The following is a 19,926-nucleotide window of genomic DNA, read 5'->3' on the forward strand; positions in this document are numbered from 1 at the left end:
TTAAACATCAGGATATTTATTTTGCATACAAATATTTACAGAAAAATACTTACAAAATTAAGTATTCAAATTTTAATGGACTTCACATCAAAAAAGCTTAATGCTTTCATCTTATAAAAACATGTTGCCTTTACTGTGCTCAAATTTACTATTCAGATCTCTGGATTTTCTTATAAGAGCTTTCTTTTGTGCTTCATCAAAGCGATTGACTTTGAGATCCTGCTCTCGGTCAAATGGCCTTCTTTCCTGAGGTTTGCTCTTTTCTTCGGATGCTTTGCTCTTCAGCTTTTTCTGGTGGATGTCCATGAGAGACTCTGACCTCTTTGACTCCTGGAAAAAATGGGGAGGAAGAGGAAGTAAAGTATTAAAGAATATCAACAACAACATACAGAAAATACAAATGGAAAGACTAAAGTCAGGAAGGCTTAAAATTCCAGAAAAAGGAAACAACTTAGTAACCGGATATAGAATGATAAATTTAGCATACATGGAGTACAAAGTGTGAGCAATCTTGGCTAGCCTAAAATATTAATAATTCACTAATGTAGATGGCCATAATGTTGTAGGTAGCCCTGATGTTGTTAAATCTTCACAGACAATGCAGATAAATTATAAACATAATGCAAGAGAAATATAAAAGTTGCTCTGACATTATTGGCAGAATGAAGATACCATGTCAAAAGAAATAGCTCAAAGTACAGGCCTAGTTTCCTATACACATCCCTGAAGCACCTGGATTTGGTCACTGCTAGGGGCAGGAACAAGCTAGACACCCTTTCAATCTTTCATGCAGTATGATGGGTTTTTAAATGTGTGCTCCTAATTTTGAATCATCTGTTGAAAGCCCACAGGACAAAGTCACAGGTTTGAGCTGAAGCATGTATTTTGCCAACTCAGTGGCTTTAGCTGGATTTCTTAAGAGAGCATGATCCAACTCAAACACAATATAAAACTTCTGCTGACTTCACACAGGAGCAGGATTAGTGCTCCCAAGGCCATGAAGCCCCACATTTACTCAGGTACAGCGCATTTGTGTATCTAAACCAAATCTCTCATCAAAAAGCGCAAAAGTTGAGCAGCTCTGTTTTCTCATGATTTTCCTTCACTTCCTGTGCAAACACTTACTACATCACATATGCAAATAATAGCTTATGCAGGAGTTAAGAAAAGATTCTCATGGAAAATAGACAATACTTATTCATGATGTAACTGTACCAGCATTGACAAAATTACACCAGAGAATGTATGTTGTATCAGCATTGAAAGAAGAAACTACTTTAAGAATGAAATCTGTTCTAGTAAATGTTAGTGGGGAAAGAATAGAGGAAAAAACTTTAAAAGAAAAATAGCCACAACAAGCACCTGAAAATGAGAAAATAGCTGATTTAACAAAAAAGAAAAAACAAACAACAAAACAATCCAAGAAACAATGTTCTTAAACTTTGAGACAACTCCATGAATCTTAGAATCAGCAAAGGCCTGCGTATGTTTTATTCCACCAATGGCAGAGAGCAAAACCCATAGTTTCACATGAAAATTATTCTACTGTATTCATAGTGATAGGAGAAACAGATACTAAAGAAGAACCTTAAGACAGAATGCTAATAGCTCTGGATTTGCAAGTCTCTAAGTCAGGAGAAACATATGAGTTAATGAATTACAAATAAATTATCAGAAGTTAAATTAATTATCAGATAAACATGTAAAATAAGCCAAAGATGTGATTTCCAAGTTAACTGTCCTCTCAAGAGACAAGACTGTCTTCAGTAAGAGTTCAGGCCATACATCAGGGAAGAACTAGAAGTAAGAGCTGTAAGGCAGGCAGTGGTCCACACTGTGAGGCACAGAGCTGACAGACAAAAGTGAGAGGGAATTTGACATGGAGTTCAGATTTCTAATAATCAACATCTGTCTGTGAACATTATCTGCTCCTGTAGAGATGGAGAAAAACGACATGTGGTGAAGTTCCTGTAATGAGTAGTTAGTGTAATTAATGACAGAGGGTAATTAATGCAGTGACCTGTTTAGCCCATCAACCCTTTTTTAGGTTAGTACATATGTTGGCCTAAAAGTTAAACCTGCATTGTTGTTTTATTCTTGGGATGTCAGTAATTGGGTGAAGCAAGCTAATGTTTGAACTAAGGTCCCAGCAACCATGCCTGACATGAGAATGATTGAAGGAAATTACCATCTAAAACTGAGGCAATATACACAAACCCAAATTCTGTCACTTTGCAGAAGACCCAATCCTGCTCTTGTTGATCTTAATGCCAAGCAAAAGCATTAAGATCAACATTTTAATGTCTTAAAACAGCAGCAGGTTTGGGCACTAAAAGGGAAAACTGTAGTGGCATCACCATGGAAACCAGAAGCACTAGAAGAGAAGTGAAGAACTAAAGGAAATAGAGGAAGTATTTTGTGATTACACTTACATTGTATGAAGTCACCTGCTCAATAAGCCTCTTGTCCCTCCCAGATAATACCATTTCTTCATTATCCTTACTGCTTGACTTTTTTGCCTCTTCTCTTTCCTGATGAGTAGAAGAAAATCACATGCTATAGTAATCAGAATGTCTGAAGTAAAAAGCAAGCAAATCTATACCTACCCTCCAGATTTAATTAAAGGCCATGATAGAGGCTATCAGATATTTTCTGCTCAGCTTGATGGAAGAAGAAACTGGACATGCTAATTGGAAAGTCAATGAGCTGATACAGAGTATCTGACAACTGACAAAAGGGAGCAGAAATAAATGCATATCAATGATATTTAATGTTGTTACTTTATTGCCTTTATCTTTAAGCCTGAATTAGTAAATTTTAACAACAAAGAAAAATCTGGGAAAGAAAATTTCACCGACCAACCCACAGTATCTTTACTTTGTTTTCACAGAACATCAGTAACACCTACTACCTGCAAGTGTATATGAATGAATAAATAAATGCTCACCTTGGCTTTTCTCTCTCTGTCAGCAGGAGTATCTGTCCAAATAGATCTATCTCCTGATTTGTCATCAGCTCGTCTCTTGAATGTTCTTGGGCCAAATCCAAAGCTTTTCAACTCAGGTGGAAGCTCTGTCATCCATGATTCCCTGGTAACTTGTTTGGGTTCATCCTTTGCAAAAGAGGTAGGGGTGGAGGGAAGAGTGAAAAAAGCATAATCAAAAATTACTGTCTGAATCTCTTGGCTTCCAGCAGAAATCATAGACTTTTCTTCTTTAACACCTGCACACATATAGCATCCCAAGTAGAACTGCAACCAGGTTTACACAGAAATAGGCAAAGAGAAAGACAAATGCACTCTAGCAACTAAATACTATAAATAAAGAAATCCAACTCACGGTGTCTGCTGAAGTAAGCTTTTCTTTCATTCTCTGAGCTCTGCGTTCAAACTCTTTAGCCACATCAGACTCCACTGGTCCTTTTGCAGGCATTGGGCCTATTAAATTGTCTTCGTCCTCGCTACTATCCGTCAGCTTCCAAAAATAAAACATTTCTTTCAAAGACAGTGCTAAGAGCATTAAGGAACACTTCAGCTTTATAGAATTAGAATGACTTTGTCTAGAAGAGCATATAAATCTAATGTAATGCATTTCCCACACAATAAAAACCTGGATTAGAACTCCAGAGTAGACCTGTTCTAGCACTTGAACACCGATACTTTGTCTCCATTTTGCCAAAAGCAGCACCTCTTGTCTGAGGCAAGACTGCTGGTAAAGGCAGCGGCAGCACACAAAGCCCTGCTACTTTACATTGCTCTGCACACAGCCAGGCAGCCTCTGTGGCTGTGGGTGAGCTTGGAACACACAAGCATACAACTTCCATATTTTGGGCTTTACCATCACCAGCAACTTTAGGGTGCATTTCCCTAATAAGGATCACAATTTCACACTGCAAGAAATGTCTTGAGCTCAGATGCTGTAAGGATGTCAGAAAGAATGAAGCGCAAGGTAGGGTACTGGTGGCACACATGGTACTATGGTCCTGCAAGTACAGCATCTCCAACTAATCCTTTGGATCTGTCATTCACTTCTTCAATCCCTCACGGATCCCTTCAGGAAGAATTTCTTCATTGCAAGGGTTACCAGGCATTGGAACAGGCTGCCAAGGAAGTGGTGGAGTAACCATTCCTGGAAGTGTTCAGAAAATGACTGGATGTGGCCCTTAGTGCCATGGTCTATTTGACAAGGTGGTGATGGGTCAAAGGTTGGACTCAATGATCCTGGAAGTCTTTTCCAACTTAATGATTCCATGATTCTGACATCGCATTCTAAGGAAAGTTTTGGAGAAGGGCTAAAAAATTAAATTTGTTAGGGACTAGATGTCAATAAAAATCTTCCTACTTGCCAGGGGCTGTACAGAAAGGTCACTGGTGCCTCCCTCCAAGTTCAAACAGTACAGATGTGTACGGAAGCAAAACTAGACAGAAAATTGTGATGCCACAGTGCCCTGAGAGCAAAGCTAAGGTGCCCAATATCTACAAAAGTGCAAAGATTTTGCTACAGTCTGACTGTGTGTGATAAAGCAATGGGAGTAGGATGACAAGGCTGTGTAGCCAAGAAGCACAAAACATTACTTGAGAATACACAAGGTGGTGAGTCATTAGATTCACTAAAGCAAAGTGAAGAGTCAGCATGCCTCTAAAGATGTACTTGAATACAAAATAATTAAATACATTTTTTTAAAAGCCAACAAGAAATTACTTATATTAAAAAATAAGAAAAAGAGTATTATTAGGAAGAGGTAACAAAAAGATAACTATTAGGGAGAGAAAAAAGGTAAGTTCTGTAATACCTGTAAAAAAGCTGATGCTAGAAGATGTATTTATGAGAAGAGAGACTTTTTTGTTTGCAAAATAAAAAAGCAGACAGCAGACATCTCTACCTCAAGAGATTTGTCAGTATGATAAATTGCTTAATCATTATTTGGAGTTATAAGACGATGAGTACTTCAGAAATGTCAGATAATCTTTCTGCACGATGAATTACAACACCACTCACTGTAGGAGGCTGGAGAATTATATGCTTTGCAACTGCTAACCAAAAAAGTAAAGCCTCAGAGCAGCCTTTGCATCCTTCCTTCTTAGCGTGTCTAGCATCTCGTACAGTATCTGGGAGTTAAATGTAAAAATGTAATTGTTTCTAAAGTAAACAGAATAACCATTAATTCTCCCAAGGAATAAATATTCAGTTTAACACAGCATGAGAGAGATTCACTTGCCTAAGCATTGGTATCCAGCACCATTTTTGGTGTCTTAGGGTCTCCTGCCTGACTTAAGAGGCGCTGCTCAAGAAGGGTATGACCTTCTCTAAAAGTGCTGCTCCCTACCTGCCAGGCCCTCCCACAGGCAATTTGGATCCCTAAGAATGGTACTGGAAGCCCATGTTCAGGGAGTTCAACCTTCTCCATAGCTGTGTTTTATCACACTTCTTGTTCCTCATTGTTCTTTAGTAGCACATGCATTATTTTGCAACCAGAACTACCACCTAGTTTTTACCTAACATGACCAGAAAAGTCAAAAAACATGAACCTAAAAGGCACATCAGTGTCACTGTCCTGCACCTCACTCCCAGTTACCGGTATTGTCCTGCAATTGCTGAGAACAATTTAGTGACACTGTGATGCCATTCTTTATTGTATTCTTTTGGATAAACTTATTTAAAGGTTGTAGCCACTAGTAAACATCTTTAAGGAGGTGAAGATGTGTTTTCTGCCTGGACTTTAAGATGCCAAGATTGCTTGTGTTCAGTGAGTGCACCATCTATTTAACAACAAAAGCACAAAAAAACAGGCCAGTCTTTTTTGTTTATTTTTTTTTAAAGGCTTATATATGCTCAAGTATTTGACTCCAGCAAAAATATGCCAGATACTTTATGGTCCAAAATTAAACTGTCATCCTGAGAAGTGTCTGGTAGTCTCTTTCAGGCTGCAACTTGTTTAATCATTTCAGATAGCTTGTACCAAAACAAAAGGCTTCTTTTTGCACAAACCTGGGGACGGGATTCTGACGGAACAGACGGTCCTATGAAACATCTGCTACTTCTGGTGTCCTCTGAAGCTTTCCTAAAGCCAGGTGGTAATGCAGGACCTATAATGGGCCTTGACAGCAGAGGAAAAAAAAAAAATCTTGTTTTTTCAGTTGAGGGGGAAAAATAGATCAGTATAAAAATAAAAACCAAAGATCAATGAGAAGTATGACTTCCCTTCCTCCCCACACCAAGTGTGCCTCTCACATACTGTAGAAATAACTGAATAAGAGTGATTCCATTTCCCAGGAGGACCTGTGCAGTCAGATTTGATGCAAAAAAAAAACCCAGAACCAGGAAAGTTGCAGCATGTAGTCAAGGAAATTCACTTTTCTTTTTCCTAGCTTCCTTCACCAGATTCAAGAGCAATGAAGGGTGATAAGACAAATATACACTCCTCCTTCACAATCAACAAACCCAATTTTATTCTTCCTGTCTTGCACCTCAGTTTCATTGTCCTTTAATAAGCAGAAACAGTGAACTGCTCTGATTTTATTTTACCTTGGAATGGGAAAGAGAAGGAAAGTTTTGTAGTCCAGGTAACTTCACTGATTTGTTTTTAAACAACAGCTCTGCAAGAAATGATAATCAGCTGTCTCCACAAACACAGAAAGGTGAGAATCTCTTTTCAGTGGTGAAAAGACTACTACAAACTGAGCTCAAAGAAATTGTGCTTGCTGTATTGAAAGTCTTTTGAATGTGGGTTCCTCTTAATAATCCACTATAATAGTCTTTAAAGCTAATGACAACTAATTAAAAGCTTAACTGTCACCTGAAGACACATCCAGTTGACAGTATTTTCACAATGTAAGAGTAGACTTTGTTTATTATGACCTTCAGTTGTGAGCTTTAGGTTATTAAATGTAACAGCACCTGAATTGAATTTGCTAATTATGGCCTTTACTCAATCTCACTTAATCTAATCAGGACAGCCCTGATGTAGTGATATTGTTGCCAGGGTGTAAAGAGGGGAAATAAAAGACACAAAGTCTCCCTGAAGAACCAACCACAGATATGCCCACATGAGCAATAAATATGAGCTCAGGCCAAGACAAGGCCACTGGGGAGGTTTTAAACCTAGGCAAGAAATCCAGGATAATTTTGAAGTTCCATCTCCACCTAGCTGCTACAGTTTTATCTTCCTTCCTTCCTGACTAGTTTCTTGTTAAGACCATGTTTTAAATTCCTAATGTAATTTAAAGAGTTTAAACTTATACAGATATAGCAAAAAGAATCTTTTATTTTAGTATACAAGTACCTTTAATCTGCGTGGAGAGACAGAGAAATCAAACTATAAAAAAAGCTCTCTACTGAAATATATATATGAACATCTCTTCTGTGGGCTGTATCTCTGCAGCCTGTGAAAAAGAACCAATCCCAAATGTTCTGTCTTGATTCTGTCACAGCTCAAAGGCCCTTTAGGGAACAGAAAAGTAGTTTTCATATTCTTCCTTCCCATCCTTTCCATTCCTTGTGCTTTTTCTTTTCCACTACGTGAATATCTCTTCAGTCTTTCCTCAGCAATACAGAGGTGACATGATCCTTGACAGTTTCCTGGATGTCCAAAGGGTCTCCAAACAGGTGAATTGAATCTAAATACTAGTAATATTTAATTCTGATAATACATTTACTCTAGTAATATATTAACAACTAATAAATAACTGGTAAACACATTCTACTGCTGTAGGTAATTTCAGTACGTGTACCATGTCAAAAATACCCCCCAAACTTATGGACTAAGCATTAATTTAAGGACTATTGCATTTCATACATGGCAAAGACTGTTCTCCAAAGACTGTTGCTGGACTTGGAAAGCCTTGCTAATGCACATTTTGAGATGGCTGTTTCAGCATTCTTCTAATGTATAACATAAATTTTTTTAAGATCACCTTTGCTCTTTACCTTGATGTGTGAACACTTCAGAAATATTTATGAGTGCTGCACTTCTACCTAACACTGATAAACAGCGATATAATCTTCAAAGTTGAAGGAAATCTTTTCACATATATATTTTTTTATGCTGAATGATTCAAACCATTTTCAACAAGCTGCAGGTTGCCACACGAGCTGCCCCTAATCATGAACATGTTGCTTTGACAAGTCTGGAAAAGATGTAAGAATAAAAGCTTTCCTAAAAGAATGAGTATGTCACACAGAACTGATAAACAGCCTGTCCATACACTGAAACAAACGACCTGCATTTGTTTCAATTATTCATGGCTCAGTTGGCAGCTGGCAATCTGCTCAAGGCTAAGGGCAATGCAGCAGGCAGACAGCAGCATTGTGTCTGTGCCCTGCACAGCTCACATGCCTCCCAGACTCCCAGGTGTGCGGGGGTGGAAGACAGACAAGGCTCTTCCCACACATCTCACTCTTCCCACCTATTCAGGGAATCAGGCTGGGTGCAAAACAGCTCTCCTCAATCTGCTTTCTCAGTGTGTGCTAGGAGCAATTGTATGGAGAGGGAGGAAAAAACAATACAGTGAGCGCCAAGTGCCTTCTACTGCTTTAATCTATCACAGACACAGAGCAGACTCTTGCCTCAATGTCACAGAATATTCTGAGTTGGAAGGGAACCACAACGACCATCAAGTCCAACCCTTGAGTGAATGGCCCCTTCCTCTTCCATTTTACCATGAGTATTCATGTCAAAAATCAAGAAAGTAAGAAGGCTACCTCTGCTGATATTAGAAGTTACAAGCTTTTTTTTTTTTTTAATAGAGAATACGTTATTTTTAATGACCTGGTAAATTTTATAATTAAAATCCTATTTTGTGCATTCACAACACAAGAAAAAGGAAAAAAAAATTAGTTGTTTGTGGGACCATCAAAACACCAAATGATCCCACTGAGCATGATACCCACAACTACAAAAGAGTTTTCTGATTCCAGCAAAGTGGAACCAAATGCACACAAGAAAGATACTTCCAAATAACCTTAGTTACATAAATTCTTGCTTAGTTACATAAATTTTATGCTGCCAAGTATCATAAAAATTTATGCAAACTAAAAAAAAAAAAGCATTAACTTTGAAATGTCTTTTGAGATGGTATATTACACACATAGCTCAACAGTAAATTGAGTCACTTTCCTGGAACTGAAAACTCATACCTGACAGGCAAGTATTATTTTATCTACCAACTCCTATTGCTCTGAAGAACATAAAAGCGATCAAGGACTTCTGTACTTCTCATCAGGAAGTATCCCCTTAGAAGCACCAATTCCACCATGGACTATAATTTCAAATTATAGAAGGAAGTGCCCAGATTGATGTGAAGACTAAAAGCCTGTGAGACACTGTTGAGTTCTATATAGAAAATCCATATAATATTTTGGGGGCAGAGTATTTTATAACTGTAAGCAATCAAATGGAAAGCTTCCTGATAGAGACCATAAAGAATGTTTATTTGTGTAGACCTGACAGCCTCTTCTCTAGAAACCTACAGTGTTCAGAGTAGTTTTGTACCTGGAGACATGTGAACAATAATCCTTGATGCATTAGCAAAGGACATGGTATTGTACCACACAAGTACCACTGCCCCAGTCCCTCACAGACCGGAATGAACACTACAGAACTACAGGTCCTGGTACCTATAATTTGTTTTTTCTCCACTGATCTGAGACCTATCAAAAGAAATGGAGGAAATTTGACATCCGAAAAACATCTCAGAAAATTTACATTAGTTCTTTTACTCTCCTTCCAACCTGGCCTAGAGGGCTGGTACTCTGTTGCAAATGAATGCTGTTCTTGTTCTCAGAACATGGAGGAAGCATTACCTCTAATCATCCCAATCTCAAGTGCACAACTGAAATGTTCTGTAATAGTGACACAAAACATTTAATCTAAAATAATTGTGTTTTGAGGAAAAGAATCCAAATATAATTCCATTTTAATTACCTCTCTGGAGAATCATCCTGTTTTTTAAATCCAGGAGGAAGAGCTGGCCCAAAAAAGCCATCATCATCATCGTCTTCATGAATTCTTTTTGGCTTTCTGCAAATACAGATTTCACTTAATAATTACCTTGACAAGCATAGCAATTATCTACATTTTAAAAAGGAAAAAAAAAACCACATAAAATTATTTCATAGGGTCTTCTGTACTAAATACCCTGCTGTTACCATGGAAACAGTGCAAAAGGATCCAAAATTATTTGAAGCAATTAAAAAATTGCGAGTATAAGATTCACTTTAAAAACGTTCTGACATTTAAAAAAGAAAAAAAATTTAAAACAACATTAAGAATACTTTTTCTGAAGAAAGAAGTTTAGTATAATGTTGAAATACCATTTTCTAGTCATAAAGTAATTTAAAATTCAGTACTTTCTCCATTTTTATATGCTGTCTGCATTTTGAGTAGTATTTTTGCTGTTCAATTCTAATTAGCTGAAAAACTATTGACTAAGAAAACAAGAAAAAAATTGAATAATAATTACTCTAGCACTCATTAAGATGGCATAATGGCCTTCAAGTCTCTTATACAAGGCTTAGAGCAAACACACACAAATTCTTAACACAGCAATTGTGAGTAATCAACCCAACAAATGAGAGCATCTGCAGACTCCTGTTACTTGCTAAACAATTCAGGTTTTTTTCATTAGAGTTGACTTAACTGAATGCATAAATTCATGTCCATAAAGACGTCTTATGGCCTCTCAAAGAGAGTCAGTATACCAAAACCGGGGCAAAAACTCAAGTACCAATTACTTATGCATGTGGTAAGTGGTGTCTGTCCTTAGCAAAAACATGCAAATTTGCAGAACTAAAATAAAACATATAAATAGAGAGATCTGACTGCCCCAAATAATTAAATTCCACTGTAGGGTGTCAAACAGGTCAGCTAAACATTCTTGGCCATGAAGAACATGCAGAACATGTAATCAAAAGTTTTACACAGGTACAGAGTTTACCTTTTTTTATACAACATTGTTCCTTTTTCATGAGTTAGACACATTACATTTGCAATACAATTTGTAAATATACAAATAACCCAAAAACATGCTCACTTCAGTGCTGGATCTCCTTCTGCCTCCTCTTCAGAATCTCTGTTTGTGTCTCTGGGTAGGGGAAGAGATTCTGAGTCGTCATCACTGTCAGGAGTTTCTGAGCTACAGTTGCTTTTGTAGTCTGGAGGCAGTGCTGGTCCTGCAACTGAAGATCCAGAGTTATTTGGGATCATAAAATCACAGAATGGTTTGGATTGGAAAGGACCTTAAAGATTATCTAGTTCCAATCCACTTCTACTAGACCAGGTTAAATAAGGATACCTACCAAATGTTTCAAATAAGTATGATCTACCATGGCATTTCCAAAACACATATTTACTTGGAATTAAGCTAATTTAATCAGTGCTCTCTCCAGCATTTAGAGAAGATATGTAAACAAATTTCTAGAAGCCACTTCTTTCAGCACCTTATTTCTGTCAACAACCTACCCTGAACTGTTCTGACTTAGGACATTGCTAATCCATTACTACATGAACATCTCTGGAACAGGAGTAGAAAGCCCTGTTTTGTGTAACAACTAATGTACAGTGGATGTGGCATAAACCAGGATATTCAAAAGAAACAATTTAATGAAGCATTTGAAGCTTACTTGTGAAGAAACACATCATCTGTACATACACAGTGTGGGAGACCATAAATTATTAAATGGGAGCATTTGTGACCATAAAGTATTAAATTAATTGCCAGCCTGCTTTGGGAATGGTTTAATGATTAAGGTTATTCCCAGTTCAGCTAAATGTGAACAGCACGGACAGATTTAAGTACTCTGCTGAAAAAGGGGTGATTTAGGCATTCAGAAAATGAATTCAAAGAATTGTTGCTGTCAGAAAGTCAGGTCAGTGGATGGAGCTCTCATGCTCCAGTAAAACCTTCATGCTCCAGGGTAATATCTCAGCAAAATTAAAATTCAGACACTAACACTGCCAACAGGTCTGAGCTGCTTCTGGCACTGTTCCCACCAACAGACACTGATTTTTACAGATTATTTGGCTATAGCACCATGTGCAGTGGGTCCAGAAGCAGCATAGTCATTGACCCTAACAGCAAATGCCCTCCAAACAAGACCTCTAACACAGACACCCTCACAGGCTTGATCAACAAGGGGTCAGCTGGAGCAAGCAAAAACCAGCAATGGTTCCCAGGTAAAAGGCCTTCCCATTCCAGGGCAAGGCATCCATTTACACAAACACAGTACAAACAGCCCGTGTTGCCATGTAATGGAGATTTGATTCTACTGATGATTTAACATCCTGAGACACAGACACCATTCCTGCTCTTAATATCTCAAGCACTGAGTACAAGACTTGCAGGACAGAGAGGTGCTTTGGTGAGGAAAAGATATTGTTCCCTTTATGAATAGTCAAGGGTCAGATGAAAAGATAAATGGTACCAGGAAATTAGATCTTCAGTTGAAGAACTACAACTTTTTGATAGTACAAAATACAACCTAATGCATATTATGGTTCCATTGTCAGCTGACAAAGGCTAGGCAGAAATCAAGTCCTTGGAGTGAGCTTCACTAAGCTTTTAATCATGGTTTGCACAAGACTAGTTACAAAGCATCCACAGGCAGATCTGCCCACTTCTTTGTTTCCTGTTCTAATGGAAAAGACTTTAACTGGGACATAGAAATCCATTTCAGCACTAGAAAGGATAAAAAAACCCAACAAACCACTTCATCCACCCTGAAAAAACCCAAACACAACACCCTAGCTGATAAAGGTAATATAAGTTCAAGAGGAAACAAACAGATTAATGATAGGTAGGAAGAAAAACTGCTATCAAGAAGTTTCCTCTTCTCGTAAGAAAATCACCACTTGAATAAAAACACTTAAAACCCAGATAAAACCTGCACAACTGCTTTCTCCAGCCACCTGGTGCCCTGACATCATGCAAGCAGACTTCATTTGCTCTAAATGCAAAAGAAAAGACTTGGAGTGGAAGGAACAAACACAGATACAATTTGATGAGTCTGATACCAGAGAGGAAGAGAGAAATTAGGAGTAGTTTTGTGAGCTGCACAGAACTAGTAAAACCAAAACTGTTAAAGGAAGGAGACTGGTCCCACTGGCATGTTGTTCAACACCAGGGCTAACACACATACTTTTATCCCAATTCCTCTCCATTATGTTGGCAAAACTGTTTGCATGGGCTATGTAATAAGCTGGATCAGGGAACTTAAAAGGCATAAAAATAACACAGCAAAACACAGGACTACCCTGAAAGAACTGTTTGTTAGTGGAACTGCAGCCTAAGCAGGACAACCAGATATTAAACAGAGACTGAGACTGACTAATGAAGGGAAAAAGGCATTTAAAGCCTGAGGAAGAAAAAGTCATTGGACATGATGAAAAAAAAAGGAGGGGAAAGAGACTTGGGATTAAAAATTAATATGATCATGGTACTGACTGAGACTAACAATCAGCACAGGCAAATATACAGCTATGGATCAGGATGGTTTGAGGAGCCCCAAGAAAGAGCAGAAAGGTAGGAATGGAATTTGCTAAGCGTAAATTCTGGGAGGAAAGAAAGAAAAGGGTGAGGAGGGAGGCCAAGATCTAATCAGAAGTCCATGAAATTCCCCAAAAGCCACAGAAAAGTGGAAAAAGACAGATGAAAGCAGGAACAGAGGAGAGCTCAAAAAGAGTCCGGAAACTAAACCTAATGAGGTGAGGAGGATAAATGGATGTAGCAATGGCAGAGCAACAGAAAAATGACAAAGCAACCAGAGCTTGTAACAATTCAGAACTGAACAATGGGATAAAAATGTATGAGAAGAAAATGATGGGGATAGTGAGGAGAGAAACAGGACCAAGTGAGATTGAACTGAATGTTTCACAGCTACTAGAAGTGACCATCCTATTAATGAGGTGGCTCTGGTGACTATCTGCCTGAAAATTAAGTCAATTCAATTCAGAAACCAAATTAAAAGCTCTATTTGCTTTGTTAGGGTTATTTCTGCTGTATTTGGAGATTCTAAGCAAGCTACCACACCATCAGACATGTACTGGGAAGCTCTCAAGGACAGACAAGGCCTTTCTGCTCCAGCACAGTGGTAGATCAACTCAGACATATCAACACATCCATATGTGGCCTAAATGCTGAAACAGACAAAACTCCCTTCTGCGTCTCTGGTTATTTTTAGCCATTCCCTAGCACTTCTTTCCTGATGGTACAAGGACAGCCCAGAGGCAGGGACAAATGGGCCAAAGGAAGTACAATTCTTCCAGCAGAAACACAGTTAGTCCAGCTTCAAAGCACCATCATGAAGTGAAGAATCAGGAAATAAGTGCATCCCATGGGCTGGACAAGCTGAAGAAGGTAAAGGATTTACTAGGGATGAGCTTTTGGGTCTGTCCAGCTACCATTTGCTTCCATCCTGCTCCCAATTAAGGGTCAGAAGTATTATTAGCAACCTCTCTGACACCATAGGCAATGTGGTTTGTCCTGTGGTAAGAACACCAGTGGGCACTGTGGGACAAAGTGTCTGGATGCTCGTATCCAGAGGGGTGGTGGGAGTGGGGCTCAAGGGGGCTGAGATATTTGCTACTGACTGTGGTGCACATCAGCCTGCACAAGGGTATAAAATGCTGCTGGACACTGGGCCAACTAGTCTGCCAAGGCTGCAGACAGCTCCCAGGTGGATTGTCTCCAGAAGGAATGTATTAGCAATAAATCCAATCATAGTGACTCTCCTATTTCTTGTGTCTGTTTGAGAGCCTTCTCTTGTGCCTCAGAGTCTTCTCTGCCACAGACTGCTCAAAGGCCAACTTTCTTGCTGTTGGGAGACAGAAACTATGAAAGTAGACTAAAAGAACAAGTGCTCTTCAAAAAATTCAATGAGCAGCTCAAATATCAGTGAGATTACTGTGACAAGAAAAATATTGGAAAAGCTGTTCAGCTTTCAAAGGTGAAGCATTTCTTAAAATAGTTAGAACACACAGGAGAAACTGTTACAGAACAAATTCTAGGCCCATTTGACTCAAGACTCAGCAAGTGTTGCAGCACAGAAGGTGCTGGTAGCAGCCCTACTGTGTGATTTTTGTCACTCCAGGTGCAGGGCTCCAGATGGAGCTGCAGTTCTGTACAGCAAAGTGTGTTATGCCAAAGTACTTGCTCTCCTTTTTTCCTCTGCACTGCAGCAGTCTGCTTCATGGGGTGAGCAGGGACACTGAGCTGCCTAAGACAAAGTCAGAAAAAGTTTGTGAAAATTATAAAAACAAACAACCTGCCAGTAGCTGGAGTTTGGGGTTTTTATTTGTTTGTTTACAAAGGCAAATAAATTCCTTCACCCACTTCACACAGGAATTTCCAAGCAGAACTTGGATCAGGTGCCAGAGCAACTGTAATATCATGGAACTGATTTACACAGGGACAAAGAGGGGACAAACTCAGCTGATTAACCTAAACTAGACACTGCTGAAACACCCAATGTCACAAACCCACAGCCTAAGGATAAGTTTAACTTGTTTTGTTCATACACAATACAGATACTTGCAGCCTGCTCAGTGTGTTGATGGAAAGTGAATAAGCCATTAACACAGATATGGCCAGGAAAGGCAACACCAGCTCCTGCAGTCAGGGCTTCCGCACAAGGCCGAGATCCAGACACAGAGCTTGATGTTGCCATGGTGTCAGCTGATGCAGCAGCTTTGTCCCTCTTGCTATTGCTCCCTCTTCTGGATTAAAAAATTACAGAGCAGACAAGCACGACAAACCTTTCCCATCAGAGCTGCTTTCTTTGGAGTAACTGAATGCTAGAAACTGAATATATGAACTAGTGCCTTGAACCTGGATTAAAGGCAAGGAGTACAAACGCTCAAAGTGCTGCTTCCAGAGATATTACTGACAGAGAATATGCAAGAATTTTAGTGGGGAAGCTGAGCTCCACTGCAGAAAAGCCAGCCTGGCAGTCAGCTGGTCTCGGTGGGATCCCACCTCTGATGTGACAGCTCTCGACATGACAGACCCTGGCAGGCAAGGCACCACAGCCCCACTGACCGGCACTCTGCTCCACATCCTGAGGTACTCTGCCTGGAAAACCACAGCTGACGAAGTGGTTTGGCCTGGCAAAGGAAAGCACGCTGCACAGGCCCAGCCTTCTCCTTTCCTACCCGCTAACTGCACTCTTGGAGCTGCTGAATAGCATAGTCTTCAAAGCGCCCGGGAGACTTGAGCGGGACAAAAGTAAGTGACTAAAAGCGGTATTTTTCTGGAATGGGTTTTAGAGCATTTCATATCTTTAGCATTCCATCGCATACAGCGCTTGCTTTTTGTGGGTCCCCCACCCGAAAAAGTCACTGTAAGACCCTCCCGGTGAGTTTAGCTCCATCCAGGCGCCGCACTGGCGGCGTTCACCCCGCGCTGTGACACACTGGGCTGCGGAGCCCCGCTATCCCCGCCACGGAGCACCCCGCGCCGCGGAACACGGGCTGCAGAGCCGCTCTATCCCACTCGCAGAGCACCTCACGCTACGGAACACCGGCCCGCTCTGTCCCCACGGAGCATCCCGCGCTGCAGCACAAGGGCCGCAGGGCCCCGCTCTCCCACCGCCGGCGCGTCCCCGTGCTCTCACCCTGGCTGAAGTCCTCGCCCGGTTCGGCCTCGGCGCGGCGCGGGAAGCCGGGCGGCAGCGCGGGGCCGATGAGCTGGCGGGCCATGGCGAGGCCGACTCGGGGGCAGCCCAGCCGCCCTCCCCGTCCCGCTCCCCCTTCTCTGCTCCCGCCCCTGCGGCGCTCCCGGATGACGCCGCGCCCGCCGGGAAGGAGGGAGGGAGGATTCACCTTCCTCAGCCCGGACGTGACGCATTCAGCGGCCGCCACCGGAGGGCCCCACGTGGTTGTGGGAGAGCATCGCGGAGCGGGGTCTGCCCACCCGGGCGGCCTCTCCGGGCCCGACATGAACCCTTTCTCCTGGTACCCGCCGCCCCCACCGGGACTGCCTCCACCGGGCATCCCCCCACCCTTCTTCTGCCCGCCGCCCTCCTGGGACACGAGCTTCTGGGCTGCCCCCGTGCCCTACCCGCCGCCCGGCCGCTACGCGCCGCCCGACAGCACCTACGCGTCCGCCGACACCTACTCGCAGCCCGCCGAGTCCTACTCGCAACCCGCCGACAGCTACCCGCCCGCCGAGAGCTACTCGGATCCCGCCCAGAGCATCCCTCCCGCCGAGAGCTACTCCCAGCCTGCCGAGAGCTATGCCCAGCCTGCCCAGAACTTCTCGCAGCCCGAGGGCTACCCCCAGCCCGCCGAGGGCTACCCGCCGGCTCAGAGCTACCCGCAGTCCGAGAGCTTCCTTCCCCCTCACGGCTACAGCTCGCCTGCCGCCTGGTTCCCGCCGGCCTACGGAGCGCGACCGCAGGGCCTGCACGCTGGTGAGGGGCCGGGGCAGGGCAGAAGCCGTCTCTTGGGCCCCTGGGCTCCATCCCGTCCCGTCCCGTCCCGTCCCGTCCCGTCCCGTCCCGTCCCGTCCCATCCCATCCCAGGCAGGGAGGGGCCCCGGGGCTGTCCTGAACCCTTGGGGCTGCAGGACTCTCCTCCAAGCATGTGGGTCATGCAGTCCTCTCTTTTCTCTTCCCTGGATCCTTCTCTGTTGCCCACCGAGGTAGGAGGGGGGGGGTGTTTTACCAGGTGTATCTGTGAATGGCTCATATTTTTTTTTTTTTTCTCTGTTCTGAAGGTGGAAATGGTAATTTCTCCCAGAAACGGCAGGGCAAGCAAGCACCTGCATTTAGTAAACATTGTCCAGAAGAAAATAACAAGCCAAAGGTATGGAGTGGGGTCCCCAGTGCAAGAGGGACATGTACGTGTTGGCATGGATCCAGGGAAAGGCCGCGAAAATGATTAGGGGTGGAGCGCCTCTCCTGTGAAGGCTGAGAGAGCTGGGGTTGTTCAGCCTGGAGAAGAGAAGGCTTTAGGTAGAACCTGCATCATCCTTTAAGGGAATTTAGGAGAAAGACTGGGACAGACTTTATAGTGCAGCCTGTAGTGGTAGTGCAAGGAGTAATGGTTTTAAACTGAAGGAGAGTAGATTTGGATTGGACATAAGGAAGACTTTTTTTATTATGAAGGGGATGAGGTACTGGCACACATTGCCCAGAGAAGCTGTGACTGGCCTGTCCCTGAAGTGTTGAAGGCCAGATTGAATGGGGCTTTGAGCAGCCTGATCTAGTCATGATTGTCTCTGCCCATGGTGGTGGGGGTTGGAACCAGATGATCTTGGACGGTCCCTTCCCACCCAAACCATTCTGTGGTGGTGTCAGTCTTATGCGAATTGTCCCAAGGCACTATAGAGATCCCATTCTCCTGTCTGACCTGCTTGCCCTTAGAAGAGAGCAAACATGTGACAGTCTGTAACTCTTGAAAGATACATGTCAACCCAATTCTTATACAAGTTTATGTTGCCCTACTGCGGTGATGCCCAATGACCTAAATTATGCTAGTGCTCTGTTACGTGGTCAAGGCCAGCCAGCCAGATGACGCTGATGTGTGTAGTGGGAGAAGGCAGGGTCTGTGCAGCCCTCTGAACTTGTACCTGTCCTGGGAGAGCAGTCATGGTCTGTCTTGGTAGGGAACAGACATGGGGCTTTAGCCTAAATCTCACAGCCCTCTGAAGTCCGTGCCTGCAGACTGGTGTGTTTGCAGAAGCAATAATTGGTTGAAAGGTGGTAGTGGGAAGTCCTGAGTTTAGACACTTTGCTTAGAAGATAAGTAATTGAAATTTAACTTTTATATTATGTTAGCTTGTCTTTGAAACTTTTGAAACACATAACTGCTTTATTCACAAAAATACTAATAGTGTTTCATGACTAACTAAACACAGAAATATCTTGTAACTGCAATCCTGAGATTATTTATTCTTTTTTTTTTGTTTGTTTGTTCAGACCAGAAAGAAAAAAGAGCCAGTTTTCTCTCATTACTGTGATACCTGTGACCGTGGCTATAAAAACCAGGAGAAGTATGATGAACACATTTCACAGCATAAACAGGTTAATGAGTTTGGCTTCTTTTATTCATACTTTGATTTTTTTCCTTTGTGCCTGACAAACAGTTAGGTGTAGTCACTCTTTGAACAGAAGACATAGGAATGAGATTCCAGAGCTTTGTCAAGTATTAGTGGGGGATTTTTTTATGAATGCTGTATGTAGGGGAGGCTTCAGCTGTATTTTTGGTTTTATTACTGAAGACTTTTAAACTGTTTTTCTTGTGAAGTATTACTAAGTCGTAGGAATTAATTCATTGACACCGCTATAGCATGTACAGTTTTTGTGTGGAAACATTTAAAAAATTTCATTTATTGAAAAATTATCAAAATTTGCAAGTATCAAAATTTGAAATTGAAGAGTCTTGCAAATTTTTATCTTAGGTAAACTTCACTTTCTCTTCAGTTATCAGATACATTGCCTACACTGGTTATTCTAAAACCAGATGAAATATAAAAGTACATTATCCCTGCTTGCTGTTTTTACAATCACCTTTGTTAGCAAACAGGGTAACTTAGAGAGCCTGTGCAACAAACTGTACAGGCAACTGGCACTGAATTTATTTCAAGTGTGCTCAAAAGCTTGTTTAAAATTTGTGTAAATTGGTATGTTTTAAGTTCACCCTCTTATCTTGCAGTGCTCAGAAGAAGGTTGCAATTTCAGTGCCCATGAGAAGATTGTTCAGATACACTGGAAGAATGTAGGTAACCCTCTGGGCCCAAAATAGGAGTCTGTGCCATCTTTACCATAGCCCCTTTTCTCATTCTTCAGAGGTTTCCTTTCATTCATTTGGAAAGAAAATATATCACCTCTGAGGAGAATCTGTTTCAAGACAATATTGTGGATGAAAATTTGTTAAATACTATAGGCTTTCTTAATGGATTCATTTTATCATCTCTGTGTACAGTCTCACCAG

At 41.5% G+C, this 19,926-nt stretch overlaps 2 protein-coding genes across 2 annotated transcripts in view; one reads left to right on the top strand and one right to left on the bottom strand.

Moving 5' to 3' along the window:
* On the bottom strand, positions 1 to 16,775 carry GPALPP1 (GPALPP motifs containing 1). The gene is made up of 8 exons (XM_059839057.1): positions 16,605 to 16,775; positions 11,030 to 11,174; positions 9,922 to 10,017; positions 5,988 to 6,096; positions 3,339 to 3,473; positions 2,948 to 3,112; positions 2,433 to 2,531; positions 1 to 330 (listed from the first exon to the last, which is right to left on the bottom strand). Exons 1-8 carry the CDS (start codon positions 16,687 to 16,689, stop codon positions 112 to 114), a joined length of 1,053 nt encoding a protein of 350 aa, XP_059695040.1. The 5' UTR covers positions 16,690 to 16,775; the 3' UTR covers positions 1 to 111.
* Positions 16,772 to 19,926, top strand: part of NUFIP1 (nuclear FMR1 interacting protein 1) — a 21,349-nt gene continuing 18,194 nt past the window's right edge. Inside the window, 7 exon segments of the mRNA XM_059839056.1 lie at positions 16,772 to 16,789; positions 16,792 to 16,852; positions 16,855 to 16,898; positions 16,901 to 17,402; positions 17,708 to 17,796; positions 18,912 to 19,016; positions 19,648 to 19,710. Of these exon segments, the coding sequence (XP_059695039.1) occupies positions 16,772 to 16,789; positions 16,792 to 16,852; positions 16,855 to 16,898; positions 16,901 to 17,402; positions 17,708 to 17,796; positions 18,912 to 19,016; positions 19,648 to 19,710 (882 nt within the window).

This window comes from Haemorhous mexicanus, chromosome 2 (genome assembly GCF_027477595.1).
Source record: "Haemorhous mexicanus isolate bHaeMex1 chromosome 2, bHaeMex1.pri, whole genome shotgun sequence".
Taxonomy (NCBI): Eukaryota; Metazoa; Chordata; class Aves; order Passeriformes; family Fringillidae; genus Haemorhous; species Haemorhous mexicanus.